Source organism: Micromonas pusilla (assembly GCF_000151265.4).
Source record: "Micromonas pusilla CCMP1545 genomic scaffold MICPUCscaffold_14, whole genome shotgun sequence".
Lineage (NCBI taxonomy): Eukaryota > Viridiplantae > Chlorophyta > Mamiellophyceae > Mamiellales > Mamiellaceae > Micromonas > Micromonas pusilla.
Window position 1 is genome coordinate 42,581 of NW_003315895.1, and position 15,927 is coordinate 58,507.

The 15,927-nt window shown below is 71.3% G+C and overlaps 3 protein-coding genes across 3 annotated transcripts; 1 reads left to right on the plus strand and 2 right to left on the minus strand.

Annotated features, from left to right (window-relative positions):
- Positions 1-20: 20 nt before the first annotated feature.
- Positions 21-1,816, minus strand: MICPUCDRAFT_52925 (uncharacterized protein; the record flags this gene model as incomplete). Its single annotated transcript, XM_003063319.1, has 4 exons — positions 21-544; positions 649-901; positions 1,045-1,624; positions 1,752-1,816. 4 exons carry the CDS (start codon positions 1,814-1,816, stop codon positions 21-23), a joined length of 1,422 nt encoding a protein of 473 aa, XP_003063365.1.
- Positions 1,817-2,043: 227 nt separating this feature from the next.
- MICPUCDRAFT_48772 (uncharacterized protein) lies at positions 2,044-3,386 on the plus strand (the record flags this gene model as incomplete). Its single annotated transcript, XM_003063114.1, has 2 exons — positions 2,044-2,869; positions 3,007-3,386. The coding sequence occupies 2 exons, from the start codon at positions 2,044-2,046 to the stop codon at positions 3,384-3,386; spliced, it is 1,206 nt and encodes a 401-aa protein (XP_003063160.1).
- A 653-nt stretch (positions 3,387-4,039) lies between these two features.
- On the minus strand, positions 4,040-15,588 carry MICPUCDRAFT_42631 (uncharacterized protein; the record flags this gene model as incomplete). The annotated part of the gene is made up of 7 exons (XM_003063320.1): positions 4,040-4,313; positions 4,424-5,508; positions 5,651-9,660; positions 9,840-10,513; positions 10,821-11,389; positions 11,929-13,987; positions 14,477-15,588. The coding sequence occupies 7 exons, from the start codon at positions 15,586-15,588 to the stop codon at positions 4,040-4,042; spliced, it is 9,783 nt and encodes a 3,260-aa protein (XP_003063366.1).
- Between the last annotated feature and the right edge of the window lie 339 nt (positions 15,589-15,927).

Consider the following 15,927-nt stretch of genomic DNA (forward strand, 5'->3'; position numbering starts at 1 on the left):
AGAAACGAAGGAAAAGGTCCTCACGGATCGGCGTGCACCGCGCGAACGGAATCGTATGGGGACCAGTGTGAGGAGGACGCGCCCGACGCGCGCTCGAAGTCGACGACGTCCAGAAGCGGGCGGTTGTGGAACTTGACCGCGACGCCGCCGCCCAACGACAGGCTAACGTCCGGGTTGATCGCCTTGCGCACGCCGTCGCGGTTCCACTCGAGGTCCGGAAACTTCGAGAGGAACGCCTCGATCGCGTTCGTTTCCGTGAACCCGTCGGCGTCGCACAGGAGCGCGACCTCGGCGTGCTCGAATCCGCGCGGTCTCGGCCGAAACGCCTTGGGCGCCGGGACCTCGATCGCGGGGATCTGAAACCGCGCCCACCGCACCGGCGCTTTCAACCGAACCGTCGTGATCGGTCGTCCGCCGATCGATTTCGTCCCCGCGACGTCGTGACCCGCGTCCGCGAGCGCTTTCACCGCGTCGTGGTACTCCTCCGCGGTCTCGCAACGCCAGCAGACGTGGTCGATGGCGTTCGCCGCGTCGGGCACCGCGCCTGAGGGTCGTTCCATACAAAAAAAGTTCACCGGTCAGTTGAAAGGGGAACCGATCAAATGTTGAAACCGGGCGATGGGTGAAAAACGTTTGTATAGAACGCACCGGAGACGCCGCGCGCGCACAGCCTCGCCCACCATTCGTCCATAAACGCGCGCACGTCGTCCGTCAACGTGGAAGGGTCCAGCCTCGGCGGTCCGTTCCTCTGATCCCGCGGTCGTTTCGGTTTCGACGGCGCGTCAGAAGAACCGTCCGGACCCTCCGAAGCGGCGGCGCGGGCGAAGACGACGTCGAGGACGTGGTTCGTCGCCTCTCGCGCCGTCGCTTCCACAGCCGCCGCCGCCGCCGCCGCCGCCACCTGCGTGGGTGAAGCGATCGGTCAGTCGAACGTCTTACCGGTCAAACGTTGAAAGGGAAGCGCGGGTGAAGAGTGACGACGGGAAAAGTCCTTAAGGAACGGCGTGCACCACGCGAACGGGGTCGTATGGGAAGCAGTCTCACCGCCGCCGCCGCCGCGTCGCCGTCGCCGTCGTCCTCCTCCTCGTTCTCTCCGCGCCCGCCGAACGCGCGCATTCGATGCACGTGGTGCCCTTCGAAGCTCGCCGCGTCGCTCTCGAGGTCCGCAAGCTGCGACGCGAGGAGCGCTTCGCCCGCGAAGTGGCCGCCGGGATCGGCGGCGGCGCGCGTCCGGAGCCTCGCCGCCGCCGCCTCGCGCGTCGCCGGGGAGAGAAAGATGAAGCGCGTCTCCACGCCCGGGACGGACGCGAGGACGTCTCTGTGCGCGCGCTTCAGCGCGCTGCACGCGACGACGACGTCGCGGGGTGGCGCCGCGGACGCGTCCGGAGCGTCGGGGCCGCCGCCGCCGCCGCCGCCGACGCCGACGCGCGCGCGCGTCTCGAGCGAGATCGCGTCCGCGATGGATCTCAGCCACGGCGCGCGGTCCGCCTCCGTCAGGCTTTCGCCTCTGGACATCTTCGCCTTGCTCTCCGCGGCGTGATGGTCGTCGCCTTCGATGAAGACGGGCGCGGGGCGGCGCGGGTAGCTCGACGCGAGCGCGTCGCGAAGCGCGGCGGCGAGCGTGCTGGGGACGGGCGGTGGGGACGGCGTCAGGCGATGGTGGGTCTGGGGACGACGCGACGCGACGGTGATGAGAGCCGACGACGACGACGCGAAAGCGCGTTTTCGAATTCCGGCGAGGCGGCGCGCACCTCTTGCCCGCGCCGGCGACGCCCATGACGACCCACGCGCGGGGTCGGAAATCGCCGCGCGTCATCGCGACGCGACGAGAGAGAGCGAAGAAGCCGAGCGCGCGCGTCGGCGCGCGCGCGAAGTCGCGGAGACGGACGCGCGAGCTTTCATCCTGGTGACGATTTTTTTACGACTTAAAAAACATTTCTCGGAACAGTTCGAAAAAAGGCAGAAAAAACAGAGAAAAAAGGCGAGTTCCCCGGCGACGCCGCAGCCGACACCCGCCGTCAGACCGCGCCGCGCTCGGGAACGATGGCGACGCTCGCGATGGCCGCCGCGTCGGCGTCGCCGCGCGTCCCGCGCGACGAGAGACGGAGACGACGCTCGATCTTCGAAGAGGACGCGCGGTCGCGCGGTGGGATCCGGCCCGGGGCGGGGCCGCAGGGTAGGCACGCCTCGGCGCGCGCCTCTTCCTCCGCCCCCTCCTCCTCCGACGACAACGCGCTCGCCAGAGCCGCGAAGCGCGCGCTCGGTTTCTTCCGCGCGCGCGTTGACCTCGCGATGGAGGACGACGAGGAAGCGTCCGTCTCCGCGGTCGTCGCCCCCAGCGCGGACGGCGCGTCCGCCGCGAGGTGGGCCGTCGACGTCGATCTCTTTCTGCGCTCGCCGATGAACGACGGACCGCTGTCCGCGAAGGCCGCGGCCGCGCTCGAGCGCGTCTCGCTCTCGCTCGACGTCGACTTCGCGCCGCGCGACGCGGGGATGTTCCCGTCGCGCGGCGCCGCGGGCGTGCGCGGATCGCGCTTCTTCGCGGGCTCGCGCGGCGTCGACCCGCGCGCGGCCTCTTCGACGTTCGACGGGTTCTGCTGGATCGCCGATGAGCCCGGCTACTTCAAATTTACGCTCCCGGCGTCGGCGCCGGTGACCGCGTCCGGGGTGGACATCTTACCCGACGGTCCCGTGTATTTCAACGCGAAGATAGTCACGACGGAGGACGGCGCAGAAGAGAAAACCGCGGTCCGGCTGACGTCGGGGGTCGTCACGGTGAAGCGGGATCTGGAGGCGAGCTTCTTGGGCGCGAATTACCGCGGGATCCTCGCCGAGTACGTCGTCGTCGGGACGTTCACGGGGACGCGTCGTAACTGACGGCGGGCACGCGTTTCGTTTCGAATCAGTTTAGGTTTCTTCTTCTTCTTCTTCTTCTTCTTCTTCTTCTTCTAGTAGTAGTAGTAGTATGTTAGTAAGGTTTTCTATGTAGTTATTCCCTCGGCGCAGCGTGCGGCTCCTCGTCCGAACCGCTGGACGACGCCAGCAACGCGGCGGCGCCGGCGAGCTTCTCCCGCGTCCCCGCGCCAAACTCCCCCGCGGGCCAGTGCTCCCGGACGCCCCTCGCGTCCCCCCTCCTCCGCGCCTCCTCCCTCTTCCGCGCGCTGCCGCGCGCCCTCGTGAACCTCGCGCCGTCGCCCGGGGCGCCCTGCGGCGCGCCGGGGAGGCCGTTTCGCGTCGCGAGGACGTTGATCCACCACGCCTGCATCGCCGGCACGGCGGCTTTCAACGCCGCCTCCGCGTGCGCCGCCTCCGCCTCCGCCGCCTCGACGATCCATCGCAGCGCGTCCGCGTTCCACTTCTGCTGCTGCGCGTCGTCGCGGACGTGAACCGTCGCGGGCGCGGAGGGAGGGGGAGGCGAACCGTCACCTTCTTCTTCGCCGACGCTCGCGCGTTTCGACGACGCGTCCGGAAACGACAGCGAACGTTCCACCTCCAACGCGCGCGCGTCCATCGCGCGAATCAACGACGCGAAGCTCGCCGGGTGCGCGGCGCGTCCTCCGACGGGCGACGGCGGCGACCCGTCCGCGTCCGCGTTCGCGTTCGCGTTTGCTGGGTCGTCGCCGTCGAGTAACGTCTTCACCTCGTCCGGTTCCATGTCCACGAGCCGCGCGATGCCGCGCTCCACCGGCCCAGGGGCGTTTTTGTGTTCCAGCGCGTCCGACGCCTTCGACGCCGCGCCGACGGTGTGTCCGACAGCGGCGCTCAGCCGCAAAAGACGACTCGAGAGCCTTCGAACGCCGGACAGCATCGCCTTGGCGCGTCGCGCGTCGTACCCGCCGATCGCCCACGCGCGCGCGGTGGCCTTCTCCGCCGCAGCCGTCGCGCCGTGATGTCTCTCGAGCTGAGGGTAATTGTCCATACGAGCGAACGTCGGGGTGGAGTTGAAAGGCGTCAGAAGCGGAGTTGAAAGGCGCCGAGGTGTGTCGGGATTGAAACCGAGGGGTGGGCGGAGAGAGACGAACGCCGGGAGAGAACGTCCTTAAGGATCGGCGTTCACCACGCGAACGCAGTCGTATGGGGACCAGTGTGACATAGAACGCGCCTCATCCCGCAACGTCTGGACGCGTCCCTCGTGCGCTTTGAGCGCTTCGTCTTTGCGCTGAAGCTCGCGTTTCATTCGCTTCGAGCTCTCCGCCGCGCGCTGCTGCTCCTCCGCGATCGCGCTCGCGACCGCGGTGGCCACCTTGTCGTCCACGTCGCCGCCGTCGCCTCGCAGCTTGGCGATGAGCGCGTCCTTGCGCGCGGCTTCGGCTCTGAGGGTCGTTCCATACAAAAAATGTTCATCGGTCAGTTGAAAGGGGACGCGATCAAGTGTTGAAACCGATGGACGGGTGAAAAACGTTTGTATAGAACGCACCTCAACCGCGCGAGCTTTTGCCTCGCCTCCTCCGTCGCCGCCGCCTCCTCCGCGGCGGCGGCGCCGCGGCCGGAGAAGGCGACGCCCGCGCTCTCGAGCTTCGATTTCAGCTCCCTCGCGAACGCGTCCTTGCGCTGGAGCTCGTGTTTGAGCTCCTTCGCCTTCGCCTTCGCCTCCGCGAGCTGCGCGTGAAGCTCGACGCGTCGGCTCTTTTCCTTTTTGAAATCCTCCGTCTGCGCGCGCGCGGCGCCCGCGAGCGCCTGCATGCGCTTCACGTCCGCCCTGGCGCGCTTCAGCTTCTCCTCAGACTCGCTGAGCTTCTCGCGGAGGTCTGCGAACGCGTCCCAGTTCGCGGACGGGTCGTTGACCTTCTGTTCGAGCTCCGAGATCCGCAGCTTGAGCGCGACGCATCGCGACTCCGCCTTGCGGCGGCGGTCCTCCGCGGCGACCTCGGCGCGACTCGCCGCCGCCGCCGCGTCCGCTTTCGTCGCGAGGCGCGACTCCAGGAGCGCGATCTTGTCCGCGTTGGACTCCAGCGCGAAAAAACGCTCGAGGAGGTCGGACGCCTCCGCGGCGACGGTCAGCGAGGCGGCGTCGTACGCGGGCGCGTACGGCTTCGGTTTCGACGCCTCCGGTTTCGACGCCTCCGGTTTCGTCGGTTTCGACGCCTCCGGTTTCGTCGGTTTCGACGCGTCTCTCGACGCCTTCGTCGCCGCCTCCGCGTCGGCCAGCTTCGCATTCGTCGCTCTCAACTCGCGCGTCTGCGTCTCCACGTGCGCTTGCAGACGCGCGATCTCCGCGCGGAGGCCGTCGAGCTGCGTCTCTTTCGACGCCTTGTACGCCTCCGTCGCCGCCGCGTCGTCGCCGGACGGTCGCATGTTCGCCGCTCGCTCCGCCTTCCCGCGCGCCTCCAGCGCCTCCGCGCGCGCCGCCTCGACCTCCAAACGCGCGGCGTCGAGCGCCGCGCTCGCCCGCGCGAGCTCCTCCTCGTGCTCCTCCCGCAACTTCCGCAGCAGCTCGCGGTACCGTTCGCACCGCGCCACGTGCCGCCAACGCGTCGCGGCGGCGGCGGCGATCTCCCCGTGCTTCGCCTCCGGGTCGTTCCATACAAGCGAACGTCGTGGTGAAGTTCAAAGGCGTCAGTTGGAGTTGAAAGGCAACGCGGGCGGGGATTGAAAGCGATGGGTGGGCGGAGAGAGACGCCGGGAAAAGTCCTTAAGGATCGGCGTTCACCACGCGAACGCGGTCGTATGGGAACCAGTGTATAGAACGCGCCTCAGCCTCGAGCTGCTCCGCCTTCTTCGCGACGAGCGCGATGGCGTCGCGCGCGTCGTCGACGCGGGTCGCGAGCGCGGCGGCTTGCTCGGACGCGCGAGAGCCGAACGCGGCGGCGCCCGTCTCCGCGGCGTCGAGCGCGGCGGCGGTGACCGCGAACGCCTTCTCCATCCGCCGCTCGGCGTCGACGACGCGCTCCGCCATCTTGACGCCCTTGACGACGAGCGCGGCGGCGTCCTTCGACGCGTGTGCGGAGGGTTTAGGGTCCCGAGGCGTAGGGTTAGGGTTAGGGTTCGACGACGAGGGACCCTTAGAAGAGCCGACGCCGCTCTCCGCGTGCAGACGCAACGCTTCGAGGTACGCCGCGCGGTCCGCGGGGCTCGCGTTTCGCATCCCGCGAATCGTGCTCCGCATCGCGGCGATCATTCGCGCGTGTTCGTCGTCCCTCTCGTCGAGCTCGCGCTTCAGTCGGTCCCTCTCGTCCACCAAAACGCGCGTCTCGTCCTCCGCGGCGCGCAGCCGCGCGACGGCGGCGTCGGCGTCGGCGCGCGCGGCCGTCGCCGCCGCCGCGCCGGCGCCGTCGACGCTCGAGAGAAGCGCCTCCAGCTCGGCGACGCGGCGTCGCGCCGCATACGCTGCCGCGGGCGCGTCGCGGTCCGACGCCGTCTCCGCGTAATGGTAGTCCGCGTGACCCAGGCGGACGTCGCCTGAAGCGGCGCGCTCGAGCGCCGCCGCGCGCTCCGTGGACGTCGCGAGCTCCGACTTTAACCCGTCGCACCGCGCCTTCCACTTTTTCCATTTTTCCGAAGCCGCCGCCAAACGCTTCTCCAACGAAGCCACCTCCTTCCCGCGGCGTTCGCCAATCTCCGCGAGCGTCGTCAGGTTCGCCGCGGCGTCCCCTTGCAGCTCCGTGCTCACGCCCGCGTCGAACGTCAGCGCGATCGCGTCGCAGCCGCTCGTCGCGGTGTCCACCCTGGAGATGTAATACGCGCGGCGCCCCGTCCCGTCGACCATCTTCGCCTCCCCGCCCGGGCTCGTGCTCGCGTCCCTCGGCGCGGTCGTCGACCCGACGCCTCCGGGGTCCGGACCGGAGCGCGTCTCCGTCGTCATCGCGCGCGCCTCCGTCGCGGCGTCGACGCAGAGCGGGCGCAGCCCGTCCACGTCGGTGCCCTTGTCGTGCGCGGCGGCGGCGGCGACGGGCGGCGGCGGCGCGAACGACGCGCCCCCGCCCGCGCCCGCGACGGCGCGCTCCGCCGCCAACGGCGCCACCGCCATCGCCGTCGCGACGACTGACGGCGACACCGTGTGCACGAGCGGCGCGGACGGCATCGCGGCCATCGCGGCGGTCGCCGCGCGCGTCACGAGCTCCGTCGGCGTGCACCGGTCGTGCTCGTCCGACGCCAGCGCGGACACGACGGCGCGCAACGCGGCGGTCTCCACGGAGAGCGCGTTGGCGACGCGCGCCGTCTCCGCGTCGGCGTCGGTGCGCGCGCGGTCCGACACGAACGCCGACGCGGGCGTGAACCCGCCGTCGAGCTGCTGCGAGAGCAGCGACGCGAGCGCTCTCGCGTCGACGAGGCGGACATCGCCCTGGCCTTCGCCGCACTGCGCGCTGGCGTCGGCGGCGGCGCGGCCGGCGCCGCGGCCGCCGTGCGACGCGCGCGTCGCGCGCAATCGCTCTTTGAGCTTGTCGCGCTCGTCCACGAGCTCAGCCTTGTCGCGCCCGAGCGCGCTCGCGCGCTGCGTGAGCTCGCGCACGACCGCGCGCTGCGCCGTCTCCTCCGCGATCGCGGCGGCCTTCTCCTTCCCGGATTCCCGCAGCGTCCGCTTGGCGGCGGCCTCGTCCACGCGCGCCTTGGCGGCGAGACGCCGCTGTTCGTCGAGCGCGCGCGCGAGGGACGCCACCGCGGCGGCCGCGCTGCCGGGCTTCGGCGGCGTCTCCGCGGCGGCGGCGGCGGCGCGCGCGCGCGAGGACGCGTTATGACTCTGCGCCGCGCTCCCGAGCGCGGCGGCGGCGGCGACGACGGCGGCGTTGACGTCCGCCTGGAGCTCGTGGGGATCGCTCACCGACGTAAACTTTTTCGTCGCCGCCGCCGCGCGTCTGAGCGCCAACACCTCGCCTTGGAGCGCCTCCATCTCCTCCGTCGTCGGCGCGCTCGCGACGTGCGCGCGGAGCTCCGCGGTGAGGCGCGCGACTTCCGCCTCCGCGCGCGAGCGCTCCGCGCGGAGCTTCGCGCGTTCGGACTCGAACCTCGCGCGGTCGAATTCGTCCCCGGATCCGGCGCCGGCGCCGGCGTCGGACGCGTCGTCGTCGTCGTCGTCGTCGTCGCCCGCGCCGCGCGTCGCTTCCTTCGCCGCCGCGCGCGCCGCCGCGTCTTTCGCCTCCCTCGCCTCCCTCGTCGCCGCCTCCGCGCGCGCGGTCTTGATGATCGCCGTCTTCACAGCTGGCTGCGGCGCCGCCCAACGCGCGTCGCGGATGCGTTTATTTTTCTCAACGAGTTGCCGCTTCAACGCTTCCACGCGTTGGTCGCGCTTCGCGACGATGTCCCGCAGCTCCGTCTCCGCGCGCTGCGCCGCGCGGAGCTTCCTCTGCGCGTCCGCCTCCGCGAGCTTCGCCTCGACGAGTTTTCTTCCGAGCGTCGTCTGCGCGGTGCCGACGGCGCCGCCGGCGGCGGCGTCGGGCGACTTGGTGGTTGATTTTTTCGCCGACGCCGATATTTTCGTCGTCGCGTTCCCGCCCCCGCCGCCAACCTCGCGCTCGAGCGTCGCGAACGCCTTGCGCAGCGACTCCACGGCGTCGTTCTTGAGCTTCACCTCGTCCTCGAGCGCGTCGCACCGCGCGGTCGCCTCCGCCGCGCGAGCTTCCGCTTTCCCCGCGCGCGCCTCCGCCCTCGCCCTCGAAGCCTCCAACGCCAAAATCTCATCCTCCACGACGGCGCGCGCCTCCCCCGCGCCCCTCGCCTCCGCGACGTCCCCGCGCCGCTCCGCGTCGTCCGCGCGCTCCGTCGCGGCGGCGACCGCGACCGCCGCCTCCGCGCGCGTCTTCTGCGCCATCGCCTGCGCCTCGCGAACGGCCGCGTGCGACGTGGCCTTCTCGTGTTCGAGGTCGCGACGCAGCGCGGCGGCTCTCGCTGCGAACGCTTCGGCGTCGCGCGCGGCGGCGGCGGCGACGTCCGCGCGCGCGCCCTCTCTCGCCGCCGTCGCCGCCGCGGCCGCCGCCTCTCGCGCGCCGGCGAGGTCGGCCACCTCGAGCTCGAGCTCGGCGATCCGCTGACGAAGTCTCAGGACGTCCTCCTGCGCGACGAACGCGTCGTGCGCCTTGGACGCGAGCTGCGCGGCGAGGCACTCGACGCCGTCGACCGACGCGGGGACTGATGACTCGGCGGACGCTCCCGCTCCCGCTCCCGCTCCCGTCGTCGTCGTCGTCTCCCGTCCGAGTCCGAGCCCGCCGCCGCGCTCCAGCTCCGTCGCGCGGCGCTCCGTCTCGTCCAGCGCCGCCTTCAGCTCCGCGCATCGAACCGCGGAGGCGTCGCCTCGTCGCCGAGCCGCCGCCAGCGACGCGAGCAGGTGCCGCTCCGTGAGCTTCGCCGCGCAGAGCTCGCGCGTGACGCCGATGAGCCGCGCGTCTTTGTTATCCCCCGCCGCCGCGCGCGCGACGGCGACGTGATGCGCCGCGCCGGTGAGCTCGCTCCCGAGGCCGTACTCGCCGCCCATCAGCAGCGATTTGACCACCTCGGATTCGAAGTACGCCTTGACGTCCTCCGTCGCGTCCGACGCGCTCGGCGCGCCGGCGAGCTCTTCGCGCGAGGCGGCGGCGTCGGCGGCGGCGCCCGCCGCGTCGCGTTCGGCGGCGCGCGCGCGGCGAAGCGCCGCCTCCGCGCGCGCCGTCTCCGCGCGCGCCGCGCGCGTCGCCGCGACCGTCGCCGCCTCCGCGGCGATCAGGCGTCTCCCCGCGGCGGCGAGGGATTCTGAGGGTCGTTCCATACAAAAATAGTTCATCGGTCAGTTGAAAGGAGACGCGATCAAGTATTGAAACCGGACGATGGGTGAAAAACTTTTGTATAGAACGCACCTGAGAGCTGCGCCGCGCGGCGCCGCGACAGCCGCAGGCGCTCGTCGACGCAGTGCGTGACGACGTGATCGCGACGCGCGAGGCGTTCCTCCGCGGCGGTGGCGGCGGCCGTCGCCTCCTCCCACGCCGCCGTCCGCGCGTCGAGCGCCGCCTCCGCGGCGGCGGCGCGCGCGTTCGCCGCGGTTTCTCCCGCGGCGGCGCACCGCGCGGCGCACATCGCGCGGCCGACTTCGCGCTCGGCTTCGAGGACGAGCGCGCGGAGTCGCGCGACGACGGCGGCGGACCACTCGTTGTCGCCGTACGGGTCCGCGGCGGCGGCGGCGGTTTCGGCGGTGTCGGCGGTGTCGCCGGGAGGCGGCGCGACGGCCGCGCCCGGCGCGTTTTCTTTCCCTCCCTTCTTCGCCTTTGCCTTTCCGTCGCCACCGCCGGTCGTCCTCTTGGCCTTATCGTCGACGACGACGCCCTGCTTCGCGGCTCGGTTTAACGCGGCTCGGTAGAACGCCGCGCGCGTCTTCGCGACGTCGACGATGTCGTCGAGCGACCGCTCGATGCGCTCGCGCGCCGCCGCGGCGTCAGCGAACGCCAGGTCCGCGTCCTCGGCGTCCATCGTCGCCGCCTTCCCGGCGTCGCGCTCGGAGACGCCCGGGCGCCCCCCGCCGCCGCCGCCGGACGTCATCGCCATGGAGATGGCGCGCGCGGCGTTCATCTCCACCGCGCGCACGCGATCCGCGCACGCCTCGCGCTCGGCGCTGAGGGTCGTTCCATACGAAGCGACGTCGGGGTGGAGTTGAAAGGCGTCATAAGCGGAGTTGAAAGGCGTCGAGGGCGGCGCGGCGGGATTGAAAGCGAGTGGTGGTGGGCGGAGAGAAACGACCGCCGGGAGAGAAAGTCCTTAAGGAATGAAGTTCACCACGCGAACGCGGTCGTATGGGGACCAGTGTAAGGAATACGCGCCTCAGCTGCTCGAGGTGCCTCGCGTGCTGCGCCTCGAGCGCTTTTCGAGCGCTCTGCTCCCGGCTCTCAGCGGCGACGCGCGCTTCGTGCAGCGCGTCGCACTTCCGCGCGAGTGTCGCGAGCTCCTCCGCGCGCGACGTCTCCGACGCCCTCGTGGCGGCGGCTTCCTGGCGCGCGAGCTCCTCGCGCGCGATCGCTTCGCGCGCGGACGCCTCCGCGGCGACGACGGCGCGTTCCGACGCCAGAATTCTCCGCTCCGCCGCCGCTCGCTCCGACGCGTGCGCTCTGGACGCGTCCACGAGCTCCGCGCAGCGACGCTCGAGCGCGGCTTCGCTCGCTCTCGACGTCGCCGCCTGCGCGGCGAGCGTGACGATGCGTTGCTCTCTGTCGCCGCTGCCCGCGGCGGCTTGTAACGCCTCCACGGTTTCCGTTAGGATGTGCAGCTGCGCGCCTCGTTCGTCCACCGCGGCGGCGAGCTTCTCGCGTTCGCGTCGCGCCGCGTCGCGCTCCGCCTCCGCGCTCGCGACGCGCTCCGCGACGGCGTCCAGCTCTCTCTGCGCGGTCGCGCGCTTCGCGTCCGCGGCGGCGATCTTCCTCGCGCACTCGCCGCGCGCGTCTCTCGCCTCCTCTCGCGCCGCCGCCGCGCGCGCGTCCGCCTCCGACGCGCGGCTCTGTGATGCGGGTCGTTCCATACAAAAAAAAATTATCATCGGTCAGTTGAAAGGGACCCACGGACCCATCGCGATCGAGTGTTGAAACCGAGCTAAGGCCTTATGGACGGGTGAAAAACAGTACGTTCGCACACACAGAACGCACCTCCGCCGCCGCCGACCGCCGCGTCGCCGCCGTCACCTCGTGCGCGCGGTTCGCCGCGGCTCGCTCCTTCTCCAACGCCGCGGACTCGCGCGCGTTGTGCAGCGCGCGGTCTCGCGCGGCGCAGCGCTCCAGCGCGGCGGCGAGCTCGACAGACGCGTCCGCGCGCGCGGAAGATTCTCGCCCGCGTTCGAGCTCGACGCGTTCGAGCTCCTCTCTGAGGGCCATTCCATACAAAGCGATGTCGGGGTGGAGTTCATAGGCGTCAGATGGAGTTGAAAGGCGTCGAGGGCGGGGATCGAAAACGAGGGGTGGGCGGAGAGACGCGCCGGGCAAAGTCCTTAAGGATCGGCGTTCACCACGCCAACGCGGTCGTATGGGGACCAGTGTATAGAACGCGCCTGAGTCTTCGAATCTCCGCGCGGTCCCTGACGGCGTCCTTCTCGAGGGTCACGACGCGGTCCTGCGCGCGTTCGAGCGCGCCCTCCGCGGCGGCCGCCGCGGCCGCGGCCGCGCCGATCGCGAGCGCGTCGTCGGGCTGGTCGTCGTCGTGACCGTAACCGCCCTTGAGACGTTTCAACTCGAGAAGCGCGGCGCCGAGTCGCTCCTCCGCGAACGAGAGCTCGTGCCGCAGCCGGCTCTCGGCGCGTCGCAGCGCCGTCGCCTCGTCCCCTAACCGCGCCACCTCCGCGTGTAAGCCCGACCGCGACCGCAGCGCGTTGATCGTCGCCTCCAGCGCCTGCGCCTTGACGCTGCCGTCGTCGCGCGTCGCGCGGAGTTTGCTCTCTAGCCGCGCGCGTTCGTTTTCCCACCGCACTCGCTCCCGCGCCAATCTCTGCTCCGCGGTGGTCACGTCTCGCGCCGCGTCGCCGAGCTTCGCTCGCAGCGCGCTCGTCGCGGCTTCCGAGCGGCGCGCGTCGTCCTTCGCGCTCTCTCTCGCGCGCGCGTGCGACGTCGCCGCGCCCGCGCCCGCGCCCGCGGCGGCGCCGGACGTCGAGACCGACGAGGAGCGCCCGCGCGAGGCGCCCGGCGGCGGGACCGGGACGCCGGCCGCTCGGAGTTCGTCCTCGAGCCGTAGCACCCGGTCGTCCGCGGCTTCGGCGCGCGACGCGAGCTCGCTGACCCTGGACGCGAGTCGCGACTCTACGGTCGCGATCGCCGGCGGCGGCTTCGAGGGCGGCGTTTGCGTTTGCGTTTTCCCCGAGGCGGGCGTCGATTTCTTCGCGACGGACGGAGAGGGCGCGCTCTTCGCCGACGCCGACGCGAGCGCCAACGCGGCTTCCAGCTCCTCCGCACGCGCCCTCGTCGCGGCAACCTCCGCCTCCGCGGTCCTCGCGCGGTGCGCGAGCGCGGCCGCGCTCTGCCTCTCCCCCCCCGCGGCCGCGGACTGGTCCATCCGCGCGACGCGGACGTCGACGCTCAGGCGATCGCGCAGCGCCGCGAGTTCCGCGCGAAGCGACTCCGTCTCCGCCGCGTGATCCGCCTCCGCCTGCGCCGCTCTCCGCCTCAAGTCGCCCTCTCTGAGCCGCGCCTCGGACGCCAACTCCGCGGCGTGGAGTTCCATGGACGCCATCTCCGCCGCGTGGCGCCCCGCGTCGACCCACGACGACGGCGCGGGGGGCTCTTCGCCTTCGCCGGCGGCGTCGACGACGGCGCCCGACGCCGCGCGAGCGGCGGCGGCGACGAGCGAAGCTTTGGCGCCGCGCGCGAACGCCTTCGCCTCGGCGAGTTCCGCGCGCGCGGCGTCGATCGCCGCGAACGCGCCGTCGCGCTCCTTCTGAAGCTTCTTGACCTCCGCGACCACCTTCTCGGGCGCGGAGGATGACACGAGCGCGGGGGTCACGTGGAACGCCTTGGTCGGGGGGATAAACGCCGCCGCCGCCGCCGACCCGTCGGACGAGCCGTCGTCCGCCGCCGCGCGCGCCATCTCCGCGCCGGGGACGGCGCCGTTCGCGGCCACCGCGCTTCGCGCGAGGTACGACGCCGCGTCCTCGTTCGCTCGCGGCGGCGGCGGCCACGGCGCGGGTTCCACCGCCTTCGACGCGCGCTTCCCGTCCAACGCGGACGCGAGATCCACGTGCGCGCGCGCGAGCTCCGCGGTCTTCCTCGCGCCGTCCAGAAGCGACGCCGACTCCATCGCGAGCTTCTCCTTCTCCAACGCTTCGATCTGCGACGTGAGTTTGATGCGCTCGTCGTCGCGCGCGCGAATCGCCTCTCGAAGCGAAATCTTCAACGCGTCCGTCTCCTCCTTCGCCGCGCGCAGCGCGTCCCTCGCGGCGCCCGCCTCCGCTTGAAGAAACGCGTTCGTCTCCTCGAGCGCCGCGCATCGTTTGCTCGTCGTGGACGCGCGGCGCACGTCGTCCTCCATGACGTTCGTCTTCTCTTCCAGCGCGCGGCGCGCGTCGTCCGCCGTCGCGATCTTTCGGTTCGCGCTCTCGAGCGCCTCTCGCGCGTCGCTGAAAAGTTCGTTCGTCGGTCAGTCGAAAGGGGACGCGATCGCGTGTCGAAACCGAACGGCGGGTGAGGTGAGTGAAAAACGTGTGCACAGAACGCACCTGAGCTCGTCGATCGTCGAGATCAACCGTCTCTCGCGCGCGTCGAGCTCTTTCCGCGCGCTCGCCAGCGTGCTCGCGAGCGCGCCGAGCTCGCTCCGCGCCTCCTTGACCTCGCGCTCTCGCGACGCGAGGACCGCGTCTTTCGCCTCGAGGACGCGCAGCGCCTTCAGCGACTGAGGGTATTCTCCCATAAGAAGCGACGTCGGGGTGGCGTTCAAAGGCGTCAGATGGAAGAGTTGAAAGGCGTCGCGGCGTGTCGGGATCGAAAGCGAGGGGTGGGCGGCGAAGAGAAACATACGCCGGGAGAGAAAGTCCTCAAGGATCGGCGTGCGCCGCGCGGACGCGGTCGTACGGGGACCAATGTGAGGAGAACGCGCCTGCGCCTCGAACGCGGTTCGCTCGTGCGCGATGGCCGCGGAGACGAGGTCCGCCAGTTGCGGCGCGCGCGTCCCTTGCAGCGCGTCCAGACGAGCCTTGAGGGCGTCGCACTCCGTCCGCGTCGCGTTCACTTCGCCGTCGAGCTCTTGGCATCGCCCGCGGAGCGCGGCGTTGGCGCCTTGGAGCTCCGCCGCCGTCGCGCGCGCCGCCGCCAGGGCCTCCGGCGGGGACGACGTCGACGCGTCGCCGTTTTCCTCGTCGGTCCCATCCCTTTCCCGCGCGAGCTCCGCGCGCGACCGCAGCGCGCGGACGAGTTCTTCCTTATCCGCGAGCAGCGCGTCCTTGAGCGACAGCGCGTCTTCCAGGGAGGACAGCCGTCGCGTCAACGCGTCGACCTTCTTCTTCGTGATGCGCGCGGATTCGGAATGACGAGATTGATGATGATGCGAGAACGGCGGGCGGTCGCGCGTCAGCGCGCGGCCGCGTCCTCCTCCGCCGCCCGCGCGATGACGCTCGTCGTCGTCGTCGTCGTCGTCGTCGTCGTCGTAGCGCTCCGCGCCGCGTCGGCTCGTGGGCGGCGCGGACGCGAACCGCGCGCGTCTGTCGGCATCCGCCGACGCCGCAGCGGCGGCGGCGTCGTCGCCGCCGCCGCCGCGGCTCGTCGGCAGCGGCGACGCGCTCCTCGCGCGCTCCTCCTCGTCGTGATGATACCCCGGCCCTTTATCTTTCTCTCTCGCCTCGATCGCGGCGATCTCCTCTTTCGTCGCCATCGTGAACGCGGCGTGGAATCGCTGTTCGCCGTACTCGGTCTTGACGTGAAAGACGTCGCGCTGCGTCGCGGCGTCCGCGGCGTCCGCGCCGACGCGTCCGGCGCCGCCCGCCTGCCGCCGCGGCCGCATCTCGCGGACGAGCTTCAATCGCAGGTCTACCTTCATGACGCGTCCGGCCTCGAGGAATATCGACGCCGGGGCGACCGCCCATCGCTCGGGCGACCCCGCGCGGACGGTGAGCTCGAGCGCGTTTCGCGTCAGATTCCGCAGCGTGACGGACGCGCGATACGCGTGATGTAACCGCACGCCGCGTATCTCCGGCTCTCTCGGGGTGATCTCTATCATGTCCGACATGACGGCGCGCCCCGTGCGTCGCTCGTGCGCGTCGCTCGCGCGGCGCCCTGCTCTGCGCGCGCGTCCTCGGCTCGCGCGTCGCGCGGTGTGGAGAACGTTGGGAGACCGTTGAATTTTTTTTAGCGGTCGGGCGGCCGCGCTGCCGAGACGAAATTCAAATCCTCGGAGCAGCCGACACGCGGTGGGTTTCCTCGAAAACGTACGCGTACGCCTGACCGTTTGCTCGTACGACGCGTACGCGCGAGTCAACGCGGCGCGGCCTCCGCCGACGGACGAGAATTTCGATTGCGACGCGCGCGCGGGGCAGTGGGCGAGGCGCGCGGGCTTACCGCGGGGACG